At 35.8% G+C, this 25080-nt stretch overlaps 1 protein-coding gene across 1 annotated transcript in view; it reads right to left on the bottom strand.

Moving 5' to 3' along the window:
* Nucleotides 1-12327, bottom strand: part of LOC139147323 (CD109 antigen-like) — a 71582-nt gene extending 59255 nt beyond the window's left edge. The window contains exons 1-2 of the mRNA XM_070718382.1: nt 12187-12327; nt 7434-7518 (exon numbers count right to left, since the gene is read on the bottom strand). Of these exons, the coding sequence (XP_070574483.1) occupies nt 7434-7513 (80 nt within the window). The 5' untranslated portion in view covers nt 7514-7518; nt 12187-12327. The remainder of the gene's footprint in view (nt 1-7433; nt 7519-12186) is intronic.
* Between the last annotated feature and the right edge of the window lie 12753 nt (nt 12328-25080).

The raw sequence follows: 25080 nt of genomic DNA, 5'->3' as shown, positions 1-25080 counted from the left end.
CATACATACATACATACATACATACACACATACATACAGACGCCATCGACTTCAGCCTATACGATAAACTCACATTGGTAAAACCAAATGTGAGCTAAAAAAATCATTACTAGTATCAAAATATTACCTAATCTTAAAATAAAAAAAATAGTACTATTTTCAAGATTCGTAAAATTTATTACGGGACATTGTACGTATTTGATGAAGAACAAAATGAAGAGAAAGGAAACTCTTTGAAATAAAATCATGTCTTACCGATTTAAGAGGAATTTGCAATTTTACTTTGGTGCGTGCGAAAATTAGAAATTGAAAATTGAAAATTGTAAGTTTCAACCTTTTTCATTTTTTTGAAAATGGTCGAAAGACGACTCATTTGAATTGCTGTTCCCGGCCCTCTACCGGCCAGTGGATGAGCAGCATCAATGCGTACGAGACTTCTGGTTTCCGTAAGGCTTACTTGTTCCCGGGCTTACTGCATGTGCTGCGGAAGACTGGCCACCGAAGACGATACATGTATAAGGAAATTGAGGGCAACTCCACACATTAGCCCTATGAGTATGGCGAGAGTGTCCGGCTTTGGCTACGCCGCCTCCTACGGCGTAGCCAAAGCCGGACACTCTCGCCATACTCGTAAGACTACTCCACACATCGGCTCTACCAAGATTGTTTAGTATTACGATGTGGTGAATAAAAGGATCATTGCATTTATTTTGTGTGGAATACATGGCGAGACACCGGTGAATCGATAGTGCTTTGACCCTAGTCATGTGATCTGGGTCCCCGGTAAACCGGTTTGTTGATTGAGTGATTCGTCTTAACGGTGTTTCGGAACCATAAATGGGGTTCCTTCATCAGTCGCTCTCTTGTTTTGTATCCCCTCCGCTTGGTTGTGTGATGAAGGCATCTTCGTCGTCGAGGAGGAGAAGCAAGATTCGTTGAGAGAGTTCAGAGAGTTAGCCACTCTATTGACTGACTATAGTGAGCGATCCGGTGTGTGGTGTCATATTATAATTAAGGGAGGGACCATTAGATCTTGGGAGGGGGTGGTCAAAAACAGAAAAAAAATTTCAGAGCAGAAAGTTAGGAAAAAAAAATCTTCAAACTAGTTTGCAAAATAAAAAAAAAATAAATAAGAAGACAAATGCGTAAAAAAAAAAATCTGCAAAAGTCTTTAAAATCTTGATTTTTTTTTAGATTTTACTGACAGGAAGCAACTTTCTGTATTTTTAGTACATCTTCCAGGCACATTTTTAATTTTAATTTATACATTTAGAGTGACTGTATCCCTTATACTGGAAGTTGTGATTATCTTATCTTTTCAGGACTTTTGTATTCTGATCACTTGAAAATTATAAAATTATAGAGCCTGTTTTCTACTTGTTTCCTGCGTACAAACCAAGCAGGTACACTAGGTAAAACATTGAAACTTTAGTATGTTTGTCAAGACAGACAGTTATATTTGCCTTTTAAGATCAAGGTAAACAGATGCAGGCCACATCAGGTTCATTTTTTTTCACAGCATTTTATTGCAATGATGAATGCAAGAATGGGTGAACAAGTAGAAACACGTCAATAATGATAAAACAACATACCAGGTCACTATGTATTATTTTGCTTTTAAAAAGGCATTTTCAATTCTTTTTTCTCAAAAACAGCCTCAAAAAACAACAGCAACATTTTTTAACATTCAACAATACACTACGTAGAGTGCCATCTATCCAACAAATCCCAACACAAAAACACACAAAAGGGTTGAACTTTGAAAGTTTCTCGATAGCAAATACTGAGTAAATCTGCATGAATAATCGTTTGTGTGTAGCAAATGCTGAATGACAATTATCTGAAGAATTTTTCCACCACAAAAAAGAGCATGATTTAAACAAATCTTAAGGGACTTATGTAGCAAATTTCAAAGAAATTGGACAAGCCCTTTCAGAGAATACAGCTTTTTTGACCATGAATGGCATTAATTGCCCTAAAAAGACAAATATTGAAATTTCACCACATCTATACACATCCAATCAATTTGGACATGCTGCTACAGAGAAATAGATGTTTTGATCAAAAAAGGGCAACAATTGCTCTAAAAACACAAATATGCAAATTTCACTATATTTTGCAAACAGCTTCTCAGCTTGTCAAAATCAATGGTAAATCATGAGATATGCATGATGTTTGGTGGGGTGAATGTAGGCATTTCACCACGCAGTAGAAAGGGAAGCCAGGAAACCAAAATAGTCTAAATTCAAAACTATAGGAAGCTACTGAGGAGCAAGAAGACCATGTTGAGAGGAAGATGTGTAATCTGAAAAAATGCTCCCCAAGTGCCACCACCAAATAACATCCTTTTAATCTCTATTTTTCAAACACTCCAACGGCAGGAGGGGGACACCCCTCTCCTGACCTCCCCCGCAAAAGTACTCCCCAGGTGCCACCAAATAACACCATTTTCATCTATACTTTTCAAACACACCAACGGCAGGAGGGGGGACACCCCCTCCTGACCTCCCCCCGCAAAAATACTCCAACGGCAGGGGACTCCCCCCGTGACCGCTTGCGCGGCCGCTTGTGGTGCTTTGCACCACATCTTTGCCCTCTTTTTCCTCAGATAGCGACGAACTAAAAAAAAATTGTAAATCTGAAAATTTACTCTGAAAAAAAAATTTGCACAGCTAATTTCTATTGGAAAAAATTTTTTTTTAGAAATTTACAAAAGTAAAAAAAAAATTTCACAATTTCATTGTGACCACCCTCCCTCCAAGATCTAATGGTCCATCCCTAACATGACCCAGCATCAACCGGAGTTTCTAGACGCTTATAAGGATTTTTGTTTGGGGGTATATTTTGAGCGTTGCTAGTGCTCGTTATGTTAACAGTAAATGTTGTACTAATTGGTCATTGTTCAGTGTGTGGCGTCGCTTAATTCCATGTATTTCACAAAATCTGCGCACTGATCTCTCGCTTAATCCTGACAGATTATGATCAGGAAACAAGTCTTTCAAAGTACAAGCTATCTCGCGGTGTGTTTTACCTTCAAAAACAACCATTTGCCGCATAAATTCTTCAGAGACTAAGGAAGACAAGTCCATTTTAAATTTACCGCAGTTCTTGCGTTGACGGAATCCGGAAATCTCGCACGCATCTCTGCTCGCCAGTGGCCGGTAGAGGGCCAGGAACAGCAAAGAAAATGAAATAACATGTAAGTCGTTTTTCGACCATTTTCAAAAAAAATGAAAAATGTTCAAACTTACCATTTTCAATTTTCAATTTTCGCAAGCAACAAAATGAACAGCGAATTCATTTTAAATTAGTTGTACATAATTTAGTATTAACGAGTTTCAATTCTCATCTTTTTTGTTCTCCTTCAAATGTCAAATTATCCTACATTTTATATTTTACAAAAATCTGAAGAAATAACATTTTTGTTATGTTAAGATAGAATAAAGTTGAAGACTTGAAATTATTTCTATGCTTTGTTGAGAATGGCAACATCATTTTTAAAAAATGTATTAAAATCAAAATATGAAACAAGGAACGTTCAATAAAAGTAAACCCGAACTTGTATTAAATCTTATGAATGAAACAGAATTAATTGATTAAAGCTTAATTTGTGTTTACTGAAAATTGCTTTTCGGATTCAAAATATAGAATTATGTTTCATTAATAATGAAATAGCAGAAGCTTTATTTAAAACGGGCCGTCATCGGGTTTTTTTTCAACAAAGATAAAAATGAAAAATAATTTTCGATTTGAAACATTTCAAATGTTGCTTTCTATGCCAAAAGGCTGTTTAATATTTTTGGGAATTGATTGGCCGCGAAAACCGTACCAAAAAATCGGTAAAAATAAAAATTTTGTCTGCAAAAAACGAATATTAAAAATTGGTTATTATTTCATTCAAATGAAAATAGCATTTGAAGGTGATTTCAATTTTCAATTTTCAATAAATTGGTTGGACGCTACGTACACGCATTCACCCCAAGTAAGCTGCATATAAAATTTCAAAGCAATTGGACTTGTGGTTTCAGAGGAGAAGGCAATTGTTGATGGACGACGACCACGACGATGGAAAATCAACCTATTTGATAAGCTCCATGTCGCTTACAGTGGAGCTAAAAAACAGATATCATTACAAAAAATGTACAGGGTTTATATTTTGAATATTGATCATTGATAGTACAGAGTTATTATTATTGAGTTGCATATTTTAAGCGATAAACATCAAATACACTTTGCATAAATAAATAATTATCGCATGTATCACATGATGTCATGACATAGACAAAAGAGTTTTCTGTCTGACAGTACATCTTGTACATCATTGCATTTAATGGATGAGGCAGTATATTGCAGCAATTGTATTCATTTCTGCAAAGTGTATTTTGACGAGTGTTTTCAGGGTTGGACCACCCTCTGTTACTTGCAGCCTCTTCATATGCTAATAACTGTACAAAAAAATACATTTCTAAAAGAAAGAACATGCAAAATATTATTTGTTATGTAAATTGATTGACACACCCACTCTGTTTTCCCATGGAGGTAGTAGGAGCCCTACTACCTCCATGGTTTTCCCAAGCTGTGGATAACAATAAGTATGAAAACCTGCTTTTGACAATTCACTATTGATGAAGAATATTTATGTAACTCAGAGCCTATACTTCAGCTATATATCTACATTGACCGTCACGGCAACTTTCTTGCTATAAAGTGTAATTGGTAGTATGGCAGGATTTGCAGTAACCGAGTGACTGCAATGAGGCTGATCACCTGAGAGGAAAAGCTGTTTGTTGCAAAGTACCTGTTCACATAACCAGGCAATTTCAAATGGCAGCAGATGGTTTTCAGTACCTGAACACCAAACACTGGATAACAACACGATTCTCAAATTAAAAACAGGGGCTGGTTACCCAACGGTCAGGTTTTCACTGACAAAAAAGCATCTGTCATACAGGAAATTAAACAAATGCACAAAAATATATGCAAATAAGATAAATTATAAATGACATCACTCTAAAACATAAATTTTTTCCTGAGCACCGATGTGATTCCACATTCGCACAGCAGTTTTTCTGAGTTCAACAGCTCTGCAGATGGTGAAGATTTCCTAAGGGAGCTCACAGCTTTTATAAATCCGTGGAAACTGGGTTCTGAAAAGAATTCTTTTGGTAAGAGGCCCGGTCTCTGCTAATAATTGCAGACGTAAGCGGGGACAATAGGTATAGAGTCTGTAGAGTTTATGGTACATTCACCTTGAAGACATTTTATTTACTCTCACAGTCTCAGTCACAAATTTCATCCCTGTTCTTCACTCGGTGTGAACTCATTTTGAAAATTGTAAGAGAAATTGAGTTTCCATGGCATGAGTTTGTATATTGTACAGACAGTTACTTTTCTCCTTGATTGCTAAACAATCAGCTGGGCTTCCAAATAAACTACATACTACTACCGGTATAATACACTGTCACTTTTGTGGAGTGACGGCGTACAGAACAAATGGCAGTTCAGTATTTGTTTGTTTCCTTGATGTTGAAAAGGCATTTGACAGGGTAAATCACACAACTCTCATGAACAGACTTATTGATAAACACGTTCAACTTTATATTGTCTGTCTGCTCTGCGCTTGGTATTTGTCCCAAAAGTATTGTATTCGCTGAGTTTAAAGACAATTTACTTACTACAGTCATGTCTTGACATATGACCTAACAGATGATGATACATGAATGAACTTGAAAAGAAGAAAGGTAGTAGTCATGAAGTAAAAATTGACTTTTTAATGCATTTTGCAACAATGTCTACGGTATTCAGCTCTGGTGTAATATTCATAGTTTTACAATCCATAGCATACATGTTTGTCATAATAAAGCATTCCTCAGATCGCTAGGGCTGTTGAGAATTATTGGCAGTATTTCATCTTTATCTGTTTCAAACAATGTAATTGTCAACATGCAGAAAGGTTGCAAATGGCTTGAAAGTTGTGACAACCTGAGTTATGCTCTTCTGACAAGTGCTTTTGTGGGTTACAATGTCACAGGATATCTGTAGTGTTGATGTGTCACTCTAATTTTGTCTATCTTCTTGTGTTTCAGAGACTGTATTTGGACAATTTTTTTTTCAAATCAGTTTGAAATAAAGTAATAATAGCATCAGAATGACTGTCAAATTTAGAAATTAATTGGTAAATTGAGGTCAGTTTGCTAATTCAAGAATTGGTAGAGTGATTTCACATTTATATAACTTGTACATTAAGGTTTCTTTGAGAAAATATATGCAAATGCCTCAAGAATGTAATGACTGTACATACACATTATAAGATCAAAAGTGCTTCCTCAATGTCAGTGCAGATACATACTTGCTAATACTGTTTATAAGCTTTGCTAAAAACAAAGAGTCTATCAAAGTAAAATTTTCACGCAAAAATGAAAGTAGGAATAGTACCATGTACATACTAGTAGTCACTGTTGACAGAACTGCACTGAGAACCAGGGATTAAAGACTGCAGCTTTATTAAAACACACTTCAAGATCTTGAAAATCGGTTGCACTAAATGACATCGTACATGTACATGAATGACTAGCAGTCATTTCTGTGGTGAACTTAGCATAAAGAGTGCAAAGTTTCACTTCAAGGAAGTTTCTGCTACTTACATGTATTAATACTCACTGAGCCTCCCCTTCCCAAATCCAGGAATAACAAAGTTTTGTGGGTGAAAAAAGTATTTTAGCCCATACATTTCATTTGTCATAACTTTCGAGTCAGAGCTGTTTCTTTGAAATGGTAAACTGACTTTTATTTAATTCTAAAAGTATCTAACTTCTGTTGAGGACTCCATATTTGATAGCAAGTCAAAAATTTTCAAATCTGAAATTATTTATTGTATTACTGGTAATTCTCTTCCTGTATCATAACCAACCTGTACATGAAACACCACCTCTAGTATCATGTAAATACTGATATAAAACCTTAAAACTTTACTGAGACCAGTAACCGTTATATATATTGCACTCTATAGTAAAGCTCACTCTCACGCTGTATAATACAAAACACTAATATATCAAACAGATTCAATTTTTCGGTACAATTTTCAAAACTGGTCACTGTCACGTACCGTTACATGTAATTGCCAAGCTGAAATCACAGCATACTCAATTACTTATTTTCAAAATGAATGTAACTTACGGTCTAGAGAGTGCTGTATTTAGCAACTTAATGATCATAATTTTTGAAAAGAAAACCTAACGATGAATAGGAAATTATGTCTAGTAAATAAGAGTTAATGGGATAAGTATAACAATGAAGGTCTTTTGAATCTTACAAATACGACCAGCTAATTGTGAAAATAAAACCAACCCAATAATATGGTGTTAAATTAATCTGCCACATGTTAAATGCGAATCATATTGGCAAAGCACAGATACACATATTATTCTACTTACTTTGATCCTTGACAGGGCAAAATTAGGCTGACGACAGAGATGAAATACAGGATCTTCATCCTGGCACTGGTCACTGTCATGTTGACTGAAAATGAAAAAAAGACATTTACATTTGTTTATTCCACATATTTGTTAGAACAGAAAAGTGGATCTGTAGTAACAGTAGTCTAGCATTAAGTATATCAGCAAAACAATCACATCAGAAGAACCTCAATCTATGACAAATTAATGTATAAATGCATATATACACATAATTCCAACAAAAATGTATATATAGTGTACCAGTACACACATACATACACACACACGTGTGTGTGTGTGTGTGTGTGTGTGTGTGTGTGTGTGTATATATATAAATATATATATATTAGGCCAAATATATATATATATATATATATATATATATATATATATATATATATATATAATATATATATATATATATATATATATATATATATATATATATATATATATATATATATATATATATATATATATATATATTAGGCCAAACAAAAAATTGTGCTGTTCCGATAACCCAACCAACCCTATTTTTTACCTGTCAATCCTAAACTTTTTAGAGTTACGTAAACACGGAAGTAAAAAAAAGAAAGAAAAAAACGTATAATCACGCCTTCGTTACTTGGCATTTGATTTTTGCTTGAATGAGGATGTCTTTTAATAATAATAATAATAATAATATTGGGTTCTCTATAGCGCACATATCCACAAGTACATGTGCTCAAGGCGCTTTACAATTATTATTACCCCTGGTCACTGGACTAATATGATACCACTCAACTCCCTGGGGAGCAAACTACAGCTCACATGTGCAGCCAATAAGCGCAGCAGAGCTAAACACACACATTACAACCACTGTCCTACCAGGTACCCATCACTCCTGGGTGGGGAGAAGCAATGAGGAATAAAGTGCCTTGCCCAAGGACACAACACCACAGCCATGCCGGGGCTCGAACTCACCATCCTGTGATCGTGAGTCCACTGCTCTAGCCACTGGCCCATGATGCCTCCTCCTTTATGTTTCATCTTTTCCTTTTATATGTATGATACCTTTTTCTGGAAATGTGGCCATTGTTTGATGCCATGAACCCTTGAAAAATGCATATTTAAAAATAAAAATATTTTTGAAAAAAAAAATTCCTGCTAACCTACCTACCCTATTTTTGAAAACCATATTATCGGAACAGCACAGTATATTTTTTGTAGCCTTAGTATGTGTATGTGTGTTTAGGTTCTTAACGACTTTCTTCTTGGCAGGATAATGTTTAAAGTGTTTCATCAGGTGACAAGTACATTTTCTCTGAGGTCACCATTTTCTCCTTCCATGTGTCTCTGACTTGTCACAAAATAAAATATCACCTACACATTTTTATTTCTTTTAGAATTTTCAGATTTTCTTTCCAATTATGAACCAATCAGGTTTCATGTCAAATAACTCATCATATTAACTACATGTTTTGTTATATGGATCTTTGTGCCTCGCTGTTGACATTTTGCAAGGCATTTTTAGCATGGCTATTCTTTGCAATGTTCATGCAAACCAAGAATAAGACGTGGCACAACATACCATATCTTAGTTTACATCACCCTGTTTGCTTCAAGAAAGACATACATGTTTTTGTGGCAGTGGCTCAATGTTTCTGATCATTATCATATCTGAAATGTGCACAAATGTCAAAGACAATTATCAACAGCCAATATTACTTGAGTTTTCACGTTCCTCTCCTTAACATTTACGAAGACACCAACACAGATGACTGAATGCCCGCAACTTGAAACAAGATAAAACAAGTGCCACACAAATCCCTCATTGACTTGAAATCTTTATAACTCTGCCTCCAAACAAACTTAAAACATCAACACTAAGCTGCCATTTTCAATAAAAGCATTCACCATGTGTGCATCAGACACGTGACATCAATCGATGCAATCTCTGGTCCTTGACTAAGTGTGACGTGATGACAGAGAGAGTTTCCAAACTTTTGTCTGGATGGAAAGACTTATCCTCTTTCTCCCAAGTTGTATTTATTTCTGTAGTTTGTCTATGGAGCCTGACAGGAAGAGGATTTGCAAAGACAACTTGACTTCACTACTATGACTGTATGCCAAGGGTTAACACACTTCATGGTCTCAGTTTCAATTGGTGCATCAGTGGAAATGAAATGCACACCATAATAGAATAAAACTGCATCTTTATTTTTAATACAAGTAACACACAGTGCATACACAAATTTTACAAGACAATATTCCTATGGCTAACAGTGACTCGCTATTCCACTTTCTATAAATGATTGCAACAGTAAACGGTACGCATACATGCTGTTTGGATAATTGATGTTAAAATAGTTACAAATGACACAGAAATAATACATATATCATTGTCTGAATACATGGGTTTATGTGCCCGAGAACAGGTGACAATTTAACTGACACCAGGAGAGCACATTGTCTCCTGCTGCGAGGGCATATAAACCCATGTATTAAGGCAATAATATTTTTATTACATTCCTCTTCTTAGTTACATACAGGGCTTTCTAAAACAATTTTACCATTATCAACCGGCATCAAAAAGATTTTAACGAAAGTCAAAATAGCAGAGCACACATTGATATTTTACATCTAGAGTTAAGAGTCTACTTTGACGTCAAAAACGTCGAAAGGCTTCACCGGACCGGAAACCGGTCAGTACATTGTTCACACGGCCTACTAACTCCCCAGATGTTCCTATTCAAATCAATGCACTGATTTGCACTCAAATCGAGGCATGTAATAATGGACGTAGCCACTTCCAAATTGGAAGCTTTCATTATATGACATTTGACAGTTCCACATTTTAACCAAAGCAGAGAAAAAGCTTTGGTCATAGATGGGTGCTACCTCTATGCTATGACAAACATTTTGATAAATTCAACTGTGACAGACAGGAAATGCTTGCCTTAGGCATGTCTACATGACCAACATGATGGCTAAAATCCTTAGTAGCAAAAGTAGAATTGATTCTCGTGCTCACCCTACAGTATGGTTTAACCTTTTGCTCCTGTCCCCTCACCACAATGTACAATAGGAAACTTTTTGGTTCAGTCTAACTAATCATACAGTGTCATTACTGTTGAAGGGTACATTCCTGATTGTTTCCTTTGAGGTAACACGGCAGACAGTGGTGAAACATTTGGTACACCAACTGCATGATATTATTAAATTTCTACTCCTGGTACTGTTATCATTGTCCCTTTAAATCTGCCTTTACCATTTTGTACAGAGAATTTAGGATCCAAAGACTCAGAATGGCAGTACTACTGACTGGCTCTTTGAAAGATGACTGCCCGTTTTGACCACAATCTATTCACATGCTAATAACCAAACACAAGACTTCAAATGAAATATTATGGGATATGTAAATGCCCTAATTATCATGCCCGATAAATTTCAAGTATAGCCACTAGTAGTCAGGCATTTGTTGTGACGTCACTGGTTGTTTGGGCCTTTCAAGTGAGTGTGTATTTATTGTGAAGAGTTGAGTTTCCACCCACTTTCACACATGAACAAACACAATGTAAAATGTCTTTGTTTGCGCACAACACGTATATTTGGTGTCATGTACTGGATGGTATACGTACAACAACTTCCGAGTCGCTCTGAAAAGAGAAATCTCTCAAAGCATACAAATCAAAATACAACATATCTATATCAGTTTAGCTGGCATCCTTTGCATGGTTAGCATGCAACATGAGAGCCATGGGCTGGTTGAATTATTGCTGAATTTGGTACGTCTAATGTTGAATTAAGCTGCTCTGATCGAGAGCTGGCCAATACCACAGTCAGTCTTTTTTCTTTTGACTACATGTATATCACAGTCCCTCTGTCTATAGAGGGACGGTGACTATATGAACAATGCACCAGATTATTTGGTCATCATGGCTTTTTTGCTTACACAGCGTTCTGCTAATTCAGAACTTGTCTTCACTATGATGATACAAACATGCTTTATTGAGAAATACGTCATACAAATGACCAAAGTGGTGTTTTGTTTGCACATGAGTTTCATCCTGAAAGTCAATTGCTTCTTGTTTTGGAATAAAATCATGTTTGTGTACAGTTTGCCTGTAGAATCATATTGCACATTATTCATATTCTGCAAGACACTTTGGTAAGACGAAATTATTGGAAATTTTAAAATTCCACTTGCAATTAAGAAAGTCAAACAATCCAGCGACTGTCAGTGTCTGTTGTCTAATAGCCAATCCAAAATGTTGATTGAAAACAGCAACGAAATACGCCATAAAATTGACGACTCCAGGGATTTGTTATAGCAATAACTGCTCTGTGCCACGACTGAAGCTCTCTTTCGCGTAGCTCTGCGCGGCAGGGCTGTAACACACAGCCCTGCCACACAGAGCTATCTTTTGCGATGTAGAAAGATCAGTATGACAACTTGACAGCAACTGTACACATTTGGTTCTTGTCTAAGGAACGGTCACGGTTGAGTCTTCTAAACCATGGAATAACATCCATGGACACGTAGGAGTATGTCGATGCAAACAGTAACGTTGTTTACAAGCAATGTAGATATCATATACATGCACTGAAAATGGCACGCTCGTGTTCTCCAGCGTCTTTTGTACGGACGACGTCGTAAAACACAGCAGCTCATTTATGAGCCGAAGTCACTCTTTGCATGCGCAGTCTTTATGCTCCTTTTTCCATGTATTAAGAACCTGAAGATACATACCTCAAACCAACCGTGCTTGGCACAGTTCGTAGTTGTGAGAAGATGACCGCCTATTCGTGTTTGTTGACTGCAACAGGTAGAGTCGTTTCACAAACTGATCTACGTGCACCGCTACGATTAGATTTGGATTCAGACTCGTTTTCAAATACGGAGGGATTGTTGCCTTTGACACCATGTGCTCAGCCAAATACCCCGAGCGTGGTTTTCGTGATGACGTTGAAGCTTTTATATTACCTAAAAGAAGGAGGGCGACTAATAAATTTTGCATAGACACACTTTTTTCCTTTAAGAAATTTCATATTTTTGTGTCATGAACCGCAAGAGGGCGCCCCTCTCAACATCTGGAACATGTCACACGGATGCCAGAATACGAATAAACTTTTCGGAGTAAATCTTTGTACTTCGGCATCAGTCTCTTTTTACAATGTAGCGTCGATGGCACAGTCGAAAGCAAAACAGTCACAGGCGCTCCTTAGCTGGGTAGTCTGCTAAATAGATTGATTTTTCGCTCGATCTATCGATCCCGTGGTCGATATGCCCACCATTGCAACCTAAATAACCTAAATACTCAGTATTTAGGTTGCAGTGGCGCGCATATCGACCATGGGATCGATAGATCGAGCCGAAAATCAATCTATTCAGCAGACTACCCAGCTAAGGGACGATTCAGAATTTACTTCCAGGGGGAGGGTGGAGGATTTTCTATTTTCTGGGTGATTTTTTTCCATGCCCCCCCCCCCTAGTAAATATAGAAAAAATCTATGCCCCCCCCCTCATCTTTCCTGTTTTTTTTCCATGCCCCCCCCCCTAATATATACATGCATGCTTATACATTATAGACATATCCAATCTAACAAGTTGCAGGAACTGTAGTGGACATATAATCGATGATATAACAAATCATTTCAGGGTTATGTGACTATAAAAAGAATGATTTGCAGGGACTGCAAGTGGCACACTTTTGGAAAGGGTAGCAATAAACATATCTGGTTGTAAATTTCTGAAGAAAAGTTAATTACTAAATATGAATACTTTTTTCATTATGTCTCACTGATAAATATGATGCACACAAAGACAAGCAAAGATGTCAGTTAGAGATAGCGAACAGAAAATCAGAGGAGCAGATAATTGGCAGAGTGATATATATCTTGAAGTTTAATGGTACATCATTGCAGATATCCAGATATTTCTGGAAAGTGAGATGTACATGTACATGCACACGTTCAGCATACATTTTCATTTGATGATGCTGAATATTTGTAGACTCACGGTGAAAGTTTTAAACATTAGGAATTAAAATTGGTGAAAGCCAACTTATTTTTAATTTTCTCTTTTTTTCTAATTTGGTTGTCATAAGACCAAGTAGCTGCCACTGAAAGCAACAATTGCTGAGGAATATTTAGAACATTTCTTGAACAAAACACCTTATCCAAAAGAATGAATTCACATGTTATTCTGCTCATTCCATTCACAATCCAATGTTCATATTAAAATGCAGATTACCCTGTGTAAGTCAAAGTTCACATTTTGTCAGCAGTATTTTTCAAAATTGACAGAGCATTCATATTTCAAATTTTTTAACAAACTTTAATTTAAAATAGTCATGATGCACATGTTTTCAGATGACACGAAACAATACATGTTAATTTGGTTTTTTGCCTTTTCTGCCAGCCGCCACTGTGATTATACATATCAGAATGAATGGGACACAAAAGTATTAGCATCAATACACGATGTGTGAGCCTATCCACATTTCTCCTAGCCTCATACACACTGAGATCACTTCTTGGACTACAGCAAATTTCTTGTGTACACAATATTTCAACACTCCGACACCATAGCATTGATGCAGTGCCACATGATCTTCTGGATGCCCATACAGGATAATTGGAAAATCAACCCTTTTGTAAATTTATCACCATATATTTTTGACAGTAATACATAATATTTTTATTTTAAACATTAAAAAACTATTCGCAGAAAAGCAACTTGAAGATGGGACGGCCATAAATTTATTTCAAAAAAGTTTGCAGTAGATGTAAGCACTGTAAAAAGTTATGTAGAACATTTAAAAAATTTAGAAAGAAATTGATGAGAATGAAACATAGAAAAAAGGAGCAGAAAAGAAGAGAGGATAAAAAATACGAGGACTATGACTGGTTAAAGTTGCTCTTGAGTGGGAACCTTCAAATTTAAACGTAAAAGAATTAAAAAAATACCTTGATAAACATAAATTACCAAAACAAACAAAATTGAAAGCTGAAAAGTTCAAATTATAACCGCACATATACATGCACAACCTTCATTCAATTTAAGAAAGCTGTCAGGGAAAGATATTGTAACAACTTATGTCACAGATGAGTCAGAGTCAGATAGCAGTGACTCTGAATTGGAAACCTCTGTCAATGGAGTCATTGAGAGTGATGATGATGGTGTTGGTTTTGAATATGATAGTGACACAGACACTGACACTGACAAAATCCCAGAGAACCAACTTGACCATGTTACTTTAAGAAGTGGCAGAGTAGCAAGTCGTTTTGTTTTGAATTAAGGTGGAGCTGTATGTTGCCGATACAGTTTTTTTCAAAGCAATATTTCTCATCAAAGATGACAAGGAAACCCCCTCATACCATATATTTTCAACAAGCAGAGACTCTAAAGTTTAGTATGGTAGCAGTAGTTTACTCAAAGGATGAAGAGGGTGTATATTTGGGGTAAAAAACCTCAATTTTGGTATTAATGATAAAAATTAATTTAAGTCAAAAACTAGACAGTATTTTCTGAAATGTAATATTTCACTTGAAAGGAGAGTATATGTAGAAAAAAACAACTATTTTATTTGGTATTATCCATCCTCATTTTAAAATTGTAGGGGTTTAAAGACTGACACACTAATAATTGATTAAAATCATGATCAGCAAAATTAAAATGCCTCTTATTAAAAATGTAAGAGCTTTATTGCCAAACAAAACCAATTGATAGTCGTTGTGTTATATAGCATGTAAAAAACATAATGTGAAATTTCAGAAAATTTGACCCAGCCGGAGTGGAGTTAAATTCTTTGGAAATTTTGAAATTGGGAGGCAAAAGAAGCCAAGAAATCGGGTGATTTGCATACATTTGCATAAATTAACACTTCTTTATCATACAACTTTCAACTGCTTTACAAGCTACAAGGTAAACCCAACCTTAAAAAGACATTTGCTGTAATTTTTAGCATTTGTTCAATGTTCATCTCTGTGTATCAGCATTTGTTTGTTATTCTATCACTACATAGAACACCCAATGCTGTATTTAGCAACATACCAGTGTGAACATAAATGACCATTGTTATTGTTGATAAATGAATTCTAGTCTGGACTTGATCCGAGATCTCTTTTCAACAAAAACAACCCTGACTGTTCACTGTATGGTTTGTGTTGACATGCTAAATACTGGACATTTCATGACGCTTCAGGGAGGAGAACAAGATACTGCAGTAGATGCATAAAACAAAACCACTGTGAATATTACCGAATTTGGCAGCTAAAGGAGTTTAACTAAACATGTTGAGTTTATCTGTCACCCAGGTAGCGTCTATGGTTCTCTTTTGTAGAGATCAGAAATTCTGGGCAAATATTGATGTTTTTTTTCTTGGCCCCCCCTCCCCTAAAAGATTGTGGTATTTTTGTCTGGCCCCCCTAAATTTTCGTGGGAAAAATGGGTGGCCCCCCCCCTGAAAATCCTCCACACACCCCCCGGAAGTAAATTCTGAATCGTCCCTAAGGAGCGCCGGTGAAAACAGTTGCCATGAGTAAATCAAGACCTGGAAGCGCAGCCGTAAGCAAAACAGTTGCCATGAATACATCAAGACCTGGGAAGCTGCACATTTTACAATTCAATATTACATATTTTTTTAACAATTTGAATAAGACATTGACAATTAGCCTAAGACTCATATTTAATAACACTTTGATAACTCGAACAAAGGACAGTCAGAGTCGGTGTGCCGCAAGGTTCCATACTGGGGCCATTGCTCTTTATTATTTATGATAAAGATTTGCCTTTTCACCTTGAAAATTCATCCTGTACTTCCTTTGCAGACGACACAACACTTCATGTTTCAAACAAGTCCTTAAACACCATATCTACTTACCTGAATGCTGATCTAAAAATAGTTGAAAATTGGTGTCTTACAAACAAACTTTGTATCAATCCCAGTGAGACAAAATCAATGATTATCACAACTTCTCAGAAGAGACGGCACATTGACAGTGAAAACTTCAACCTCACTTTGGCTGGTAAAACTATTGACTGCGTCTCATCAGAGAGGTTGCTAGGGGTCACTATTTCTGAGAACATAGACTGGTGTGAACACATTTCAATCATTGAAAGCAAAATCAATTCCAAATTGTTTCTTTTGGCACGCATCAAAAAATTTCTTCCTCTCCACTCACGCAAGCTATTTTATTACTGTTTCATCTCACCACACATCAATTACTGTTTTAATGTTTGGAGCTTTACTTCCAGTAGCAATATCTATGCATTGGAGCGTCTGCAGAGACGTGCAATGAGACTTATTCTTGACATTGTTCCGCCTCTTTCCACTTTTCAAATGTATACTCAGCTTCATTGGCTGCTTATTAACTTGAAACTCCGTTGTATCCGTATGGCCCAAATTTACAGAGCAACTCACAATCTAACCCCTGACTACATAACCAGTATGTTCAATAATTATATCCCTTCCAGACCACTTCGTTCTTCCAACCAGAACCTCCTTAAAGTTCCAAAAGCACGTACACTTCTTTATCAGAACACCTTGTCAGTTGCGGGTGTGGATGAATATAACAATCTCCCAAAATCAATGAGGGACTCTGAGTCACTGACTAGTTTTAAGAAATCGTGTAACAACTTTTTGCATAATATTTACTTGTCTGATGCCTTTTCGTAGTTTTTTTTATATTTGTACTTCTGTGTTTTTTGTGTTTTCATGTTTGTGCTGTAAAATGTAATATGATTTTCTTATGTCTAATCGACCTCCACGAAAAGAGCTGTTTCACCTATGGAGTTATCGAGTTTATATAAAGATTAATACTAATACTAATACTAATACAAATGCATTGCAGGTCAATCAGTTTTTTCAAAGGGTTCCCTCTCTTTTTAGCGTCTATGGTTTATATTAAACTACAGAAATATATACAGAACTATGTAAACTGTCTTGTTACAAACATTGAGCTATAATAAGGAACTGGTCAGTTTCTCCGGCCGGGTGAATTGTTTTTTGTTGTTGTTGTTTTTTGTTTTTTGTTTTTTGTTTTTTGTTGTTTTTTTTTCCGACGTCAAAAAGTGGCTTATCCTCCTCCAGTCCAAATTGTTGACATAAGTCAGTTGTAAGATAAAAAATTCAAAGTTTCAATTTAAACAGTATTTTGAGTGAGCCGGCTGTGAATTTATTTCACACTTTCTATGCGTAACCAGGTGTCCAGAACTTTTGTACATAAATGGATAACAATTATTAATATCAAAGAGAGAACAGAACAAAATTTAAATCCAAAACTTTAATGGGTGTATAGACTTGCAGGCCATCCAATTACATCAACTGAGGATATAGCCACACAGAGCTATTTTATAAGCTGATGTGCACTGTGTCTGACTCGCAGAGGGCTTTGTCTTTCAGAGTTGAAACCATAGGGCCTGAAAGCACAGCGAATATGACCAAAGCTGCAAATTGTTAACTATCAGTTTAGTCATGAAAAAACCTGTTGACTGAAAATTTGTGACACAAAGGAAACTAGTTGCATCAATGAAAACGAATATTTCTTGCCATTGTTTCTGTCACTATATCAAATGTATGGTGAAATATTAGTGTACGTTGCTATCCTTTACTGAATTCTAAAAGAGAAACCAGAAAAGAATAAGGAATTCGTCATGCTTTTCATATGAACTTCAGATTTTAAAAATATGCAAAACAGATTTTCAATTTGCAAACAACATCTCCGATACATATCTCTGATTTACTAAAGTTTTGCGTCCTGAATGATGCAAATTTGGGTTCAGAAATCGCTAACCACGTGAAGGATGAAATAAGTGGGTTAAGAAATCGCTAACCTCTTTAATAATAATGTGAGTGGGTTCAGAAATCGCAAAGCCGAATGTGAATGACCAGTGGAAACATTCGGCAAGTGGTGTAAGAAATCGGATGTTAATTTTGGCATGCATTACGCGCCATACACAGACCGTAAAAAGATCTTGCTACGAATGTTGATACAATAAAAATCGAGATTGACTAAATCTAACGGCAGCTGGAATCTCCTCGGTTGATTTTCATGGGAATTAATTCCAAAAAAGTTTCACATGAAAAGTCAAAAATACTTCGAATTAAATTTACTTGTCTTTACAAAATCGCCGACTGTACAGGTGCATTTTCTTTAAATAAATCTTGCGTAATTGCGTTCCATATCGATGTCTTCCACTTATGTGTTTTTCCTCTTTCTAACTATACACTCTCCTCCTCCTGGGTGCAGCAACGTTCTCCCGAACGGTGATTCAGTGACGTCGCTGGCCGATCGACACTTTTGAAGTTAGTAATGTAGACCAGTTGTTTATAATGATGAACACAACACAATAATATCGTTTTTTAAAATATTCTTATCAATATCATGAAGTTACAAAAGCATATAAACACTCAATTGATTGCTCTGATAACATTCCATTTAAACGACAACTACAATTTACGATACTTGCTGCAGAACACAATCACCGAACATATAATACAAATCATATTTTGACAATCGACCAATTGTACAAAATGACGAGTGCAACTTACGTATTTGTACGATTCTGGATTTTTGCAGGTTATGCTTGACTGGATAAAATTTCGGAGCATGGTTACTGCCCTTTCGCTTCGAAGAATTTGATAAGATGGCTCATAGTAAGGCTGCTGCACTTGACACTTGGACGTAGCATGGCAATTTGTATGTAGGACACCACGTTTGAAATATTAGTACGCTTTACTATATTAGTATAATCTGAAGGTGATCGCACTTCATTAGCTTTTCATAAAACCATATCTCACCTGAAAGTGGTTTACTATATATATATAACGGTGGAGAAAATGAACAATTCAATCAGATATAATTCAAAAAAAGTACACTGTCAGGAATAGGTTGATTCATAATTAGGTCGCGATGTGCCAGGAATGTAACGATGAACATTCATAAAATTATGATCAGTCTAAATCGTAATATTCATGGGAATGCTTTGACAGCAATCTAGATGCCATGATAACTCATCTCATGCTCCGTCTCTCCGTAGCATAGACCACGCCTAAACTCAAATAGGAAATCGGAAAATGGCAAATTGGAAATAAGGTTACAGTCGCCAATTCCCGCAGTTTTGGAAGGTGAGCACCACACTGCACAGAGTTACCTAATATAAATGACAATAGGCACTTTTCTAAGATATCTAGCACTTACAATGACGTTTGTTTATGAAATACTGACTGGCCGCAAAGTACCATCCTCACAAGGGTTTTTAAAAAATTTCTCGTAATTTCACCAGCGTTGAAAACGTGTTCATTTTGAAAAGGACCAAAAAGCGCTTCATTAACATGAAGAAATGTTCCAAGACTGATTATTAGCCTAATTTCTATTCTCTATTTGAATGATTAAGTTGGAATATCGACTGGCCACAAACTGTTTACGAATTTGAAAGTACTGCTAACTTAACTATTCTCATACAAGATATTTTTCGAATTTTTTTTTTCAAAGTACAAGCTTAGTTCTTGGATTTAATGCCGCAGTTTATCGCTAAATTTCCTTGTTGAAATTCACATCCCTAGGGCTCATCACGTCGCTATGACTATCAAATGGGAGCTGCCTATACATGTTTATTGTGACTAAAAGGATATAAAAAATAGATCGAATAGAAGAAAAAAATACCCTGGACTTTGCTTGTATCCCTATTGTGAAATACGCAAATATGTAAACTTCGACTAAACAAGACAAAGGCCTAAATGAAATCGATGCCGCCAAGGCATCACTTGTGTTCTTGTTTTAACTAATGCAATGCTTCCGTTACGTGGGGTCTGACGCTAAAATTGTGCTATCAACAGGTTGAGATGTTGCTGAATCAACTAGTTGGCGAACTACCTGTGGGTCAGCCCCATCCATCATACCACGTTACAATCTGCTGAAACCTGTGCTTGTCTGGGAGGGAAATTAATTAAATAGCACAATGTCAGCGTAACAAAATATTTGGACAAATATAATTAAAAAGGAAAATACAAAAATACCGCCTTTTTGTTTCCTTTTCCCTGGGAATAGACACTCGAAAATCTTTGTTTCGAGTCTAGTGCTTTAAGTAATATATCGGCAGTTACGATGAAAAGAATGGACGCAATTTTGCTATTAGTTTATGCTACGATCCGACGTTCTGTTATGTAGCCATCGCCACAACAGAACGTCGGATCGTAGCATAATTTGTCACGTTGGATGGACCGTGCATAAACCTCATAGCATAAACCACTCTTATACAAACTACCCGGTCCACATAACGCCTGTGACTGTACAGTGCATGCTGTGATAGCATCATAAACCAATTTGAGGCATATGCATGCCTTTACCAATACAAAATATTTTTGAACAGCTTGACGTGATAAAAATGAGGCACGGAACAAATACAGCTTGCAATGGTGAAAACCTGCCAATTGCACCAAAAAGATTTCTGTAAGGGAGCATTCGTTTTTTTACAGGGAGGGGGTCGGTGGAAATTTGGGGAGGTTGACTTTTACGAAACCGTTTTTTTAGGGGGGGTCAAATTTTACAAAGGCTTGTATGGAATTGTGGAAAAAAAATTGACTTTAGAATTTCACCGAAATGTTGCTTGGTCCTCCGTAAAGGTCTTCCTATGAGTAGTCTATGAGAAGCTATGAATAATTTCTTTTAAATACAAAACTAGCTAAATCTGTGTATTGATGTACTCTTGATTATTGATATTAGTGTACTTGATTGGACTAGGGCGATACAAGTTCATGTGTGTGAAAGAAATATGATTTTGGAATTTCACCAAAAATGTTGATTCTCTATACATTGTGGTATGTGAAGAAACTTTCAATACCTTTACAACAAAAAACTAGCTATTAAAATCAGTGCTTTAAAAAAGATTGACAATTGATATAAATTAACGTGACGAGAATATTACATATGAAAGAGCAGATCTGAAAAACCAATATGATATTGGAATTTCAACCAGTGATTTTTTTGTAAAGTTCAAAAAGGATTTTTCGAAAGTTCAAAGGTCAAATTCGAAATTATAATTCAATCAAGATATTATTGATACAGACTGTGACATCTGGGGAGGGTCGCTGTTTTTTGTGCATGAAAATTCAAGCGATGGATAACTCTTTTTCTTGCAAACACTTTTGAAGGGCCTAATTTTTCAGCCCAGGGCCATAGGGTGCGAAGGGTTAATGAATCAAATCTGATGATTTTTTTTTTGGGGGGGGGGGGGGAGGTCACATTTTACAATTGATGAATTTGTGGGGGGGGGGGTCAAATTTTAGAAATTTAATTCGGAGGGGTTCGCTTTTTGCATTTCATTTGTCGCTCAAATTCCTCCGACCCCCCTCCCCGTAAAAAACGAATGCTCCCTAAACTCTATGGACATTGTCTGATTGAAAAGTCCCACACTTAGACCTATCATATACTTTTTACATAACGATTAATTATTGCTTATTTAAGCACAATTATTGACCACCACTCCAACTTTCAACCACTTTCATAAATCGAATTACACCCAGAGAAATTGTGGGAAGAAAGATACATTGAAAAGATCACAGTCACTGTTTCAGGCATATATACACTTCTATGGGGCACGCGTGTTACAACCGATAACGTAGTAACTAACCGATAACGTATCAAACCCGATAACGTAGTAAAAATTAACCGATAACGTAGTAAATCAACCGATAACGTAGTAACGAACCGATAACGTAGTAAATTTTTCTAACCGATAACGTAGTAAAAATTTACCGATAACGTAGTAATTTTTCCTAACCGATAACGTATCAACAAATTTACCGATAACGTATCAAATCAACGTATCAATGTATTGGATTAAGTGATTCATGGAATGGATTCATGGGGATAGATCTATATCCTCGATCGATTGATCGATCGATCAATCCATTTATCAATCGATAGATCGACCGATTGATCGATCGGTGCACTGATCTATCAATCGATTGATCTTTCTATCGATTGAATGTTCGAATGAATTGATCGATTGCTCGACTAATAGAATGATTGATAGATCGATCTATATATATAATAAAACATATATATATATATATATATATATATATATATAATATATTTCGATGGATAAATTGATCGATAGACGGATAGATAAATAGAGAGATAGTGTATCAAATCAACCCATAATGTAGCCAAGTGAACAATAACGTATCAAATCAACCGATGACGTATCAAATCAACCAATTATGTATCAAATCAACCACTGACCTAGTCAAGTCAAAGAGTAAAGATTCCAATCAACTGACAATTCATCAAGTCAACAAATTGGACTTGGAAAAAAGTTTTCAACATGACCGATTATAAAATTTCGTTACTTACAACTTCAGTTTATCAAAATGACAATAAGTCTTTACAGTGTAACTTTCATTCTGGGACTGATTTTACAGGTTAATCTGGACTCATTCTTCTATTGAATTACTTATACAAAATTCATTAATTTTGCAAGTTACTCCTGTAAGCAAGCCAACAGATTTTGTAGACAACTATTGTTTTTCTTTCCTTTTTATCCTTTCTGTCATGATTCACGTCAAGTCACATTTTATTTGAAGTAGGACTACGAAGACATCGCAAAATTATTGAGTAGTCGTACATATTATAGTGCTGATAGAAAAAAAACGCTTCAGCCAAGAAAAATAAAAAAGTTAGTTTCTCATCCTCGCGCGCGTCACAATTCAAACCCGCCACGTCAACAATTTTTTTCCTGCTCGTAAGGAAATAAAGTTTTAAAAACCCGAAAAAATACGTGTCGATAGCACATAACACAGTGCTGTATAAAACAGAACCGTAAACAAAATAACTGACACTAACATTCCATTCAGAACTGTACATATATGTCACTGTTATATTAAGCTGACAAAATTGTGAATTGCTGCACTAAAAGTCAAACCGAAGTGTTGCTATACAAAAATACTAAAGCAACACTGCTGTGCATTTATCTCTGCGTGCATTCCTATGTCGTTTTCACGGTTTTTTTATGCGTGTTCTTGTTGGTTGAAGAATACAAAACTGAGAAGAAAAAAAAATGCGTCACCGTATCATTTTTGCAATATGTATAGGATGAGAAACAAACTTTTTATTTTTCTTGGCCTTCCCAGAGTTCACTCATATATATTAGGTTCCGGCATATCAATCACTGATATGCTTACCTTTTTAAAATACACCCGATGGAGATTTCAATAACATGAAAATCGTCAATCCTACGAATAAATCATTAATATTCTTTGGTTAATCACTAATACGCAGTTACTTCTATCGGTCGACGTATCCAATATGTGTGCGAAATTTGCGATGTTAGCTGTCGGTGATTGCGGTATTGGTCTGCTAGAGCCAAAATCAGTCCCCAGGGAAAACAGGTCTTCCATTTTGTAGCTGGTCCGATTACTTTGTTAAAAAATGTTTTGTGATAATCAATTTATATGCAAAGAAAAGTATTCCCACTACTCGCCTGTATAACTTTGTTGCAGTACGAACGACTAACTTGATCTAAATGTTGCTGCACTACTGGAATGGGTTTGGAAAGTTGTTTCTAATCTTGCTATTACAACCATACTTTCTGTCTGAATTGTAGCCGATACAGACACATAATAGTTTTCTTTCTCGGTAGGGTTCTCTGTGTAAACCAACAGCCGCTCATTTCCCTGCCTTTGTTTCATCAGTACTTATACTATCTCTTTGAATTTTACCCAACTAGAACTAAACTGTATAGCTACTATAACAAAATTAGAAACAACTTCCCAATCTATTTATCAGTAGTTTAACAACATTTAGATAAACTTAGTCGTTCGTAAAACCATGAGAACAGCCGAAACATGATTGATTTGCTACAGAAATTTGTAACAATTTACGTTAAACGGAAAAAAATAAATAGGAGAAAAGAAAATTGAGTACGAGACAATGTTAAAACAAATCGATATATAGATCTATCTATCTATTGACCAATTTATCGAATAGATCGATCGATCTATCGATTCACTGATCTTTCTATCGAATTAATAGATCCTTCATTGTATCGATCGATCTGCCTATCAATTTATCTATCAATCGATTGATCGATCGATCGACCGACCGACCATCTATCAAACATCAATAGATAGATCGATCGATCTATCCTTTGTGTGATCGATTCATTTTGATACATTGATCGACCCATTTATCTGTCAATCTATCTATCTATCTATCTATCTATCTATCTATCTATCTATCTATCTATCTATCTATCTATCTATCTATCTATCTATCTATCTATCTATCCATCTATCTATCTATCCATCTATCTATCTATCTAATATCTATCTATAAACCGATCAATCTATTGCTGCCCATGAATCGCTTAATCAGATATTATCGGTTAATTGATACGTTATTAGTTGTTTTGATGCGGTATTGGTTGAGTTTCTATGTTATCAGTTGATTTAATCCGTTATTGTTTCATTGATACGTTATCGGTAAATTTGTTGATACGTTATTGGTTAGGAAAAATTACTACGTTATCGGTAAATTTTTACTACGTTATCGGTCAGAAAAATTTACTACGTTATCGGTTCGTTACTACGTTATCGGTTGATTTACTACGTTATCGGTTAATTTTACTACGTTATCG

Source organism: Ptychodera flava, chromosome 13 (genome assembly GCF_041260155.1).
Source record: "Ptychodera flava strain L36383 chromosome 13, AS_Pfla_20210202, whole genome shotgun sequence".
Classification (NCBI taxonomy): Eukaryota; Metazoa; Hemichordata; class Enteropneusta; family Ptychoderidae; genus Ptychodera; species Ptychodera flava.
This window is presented reverse-complemented; position numbering and strand designations above follow the sequence as displayed.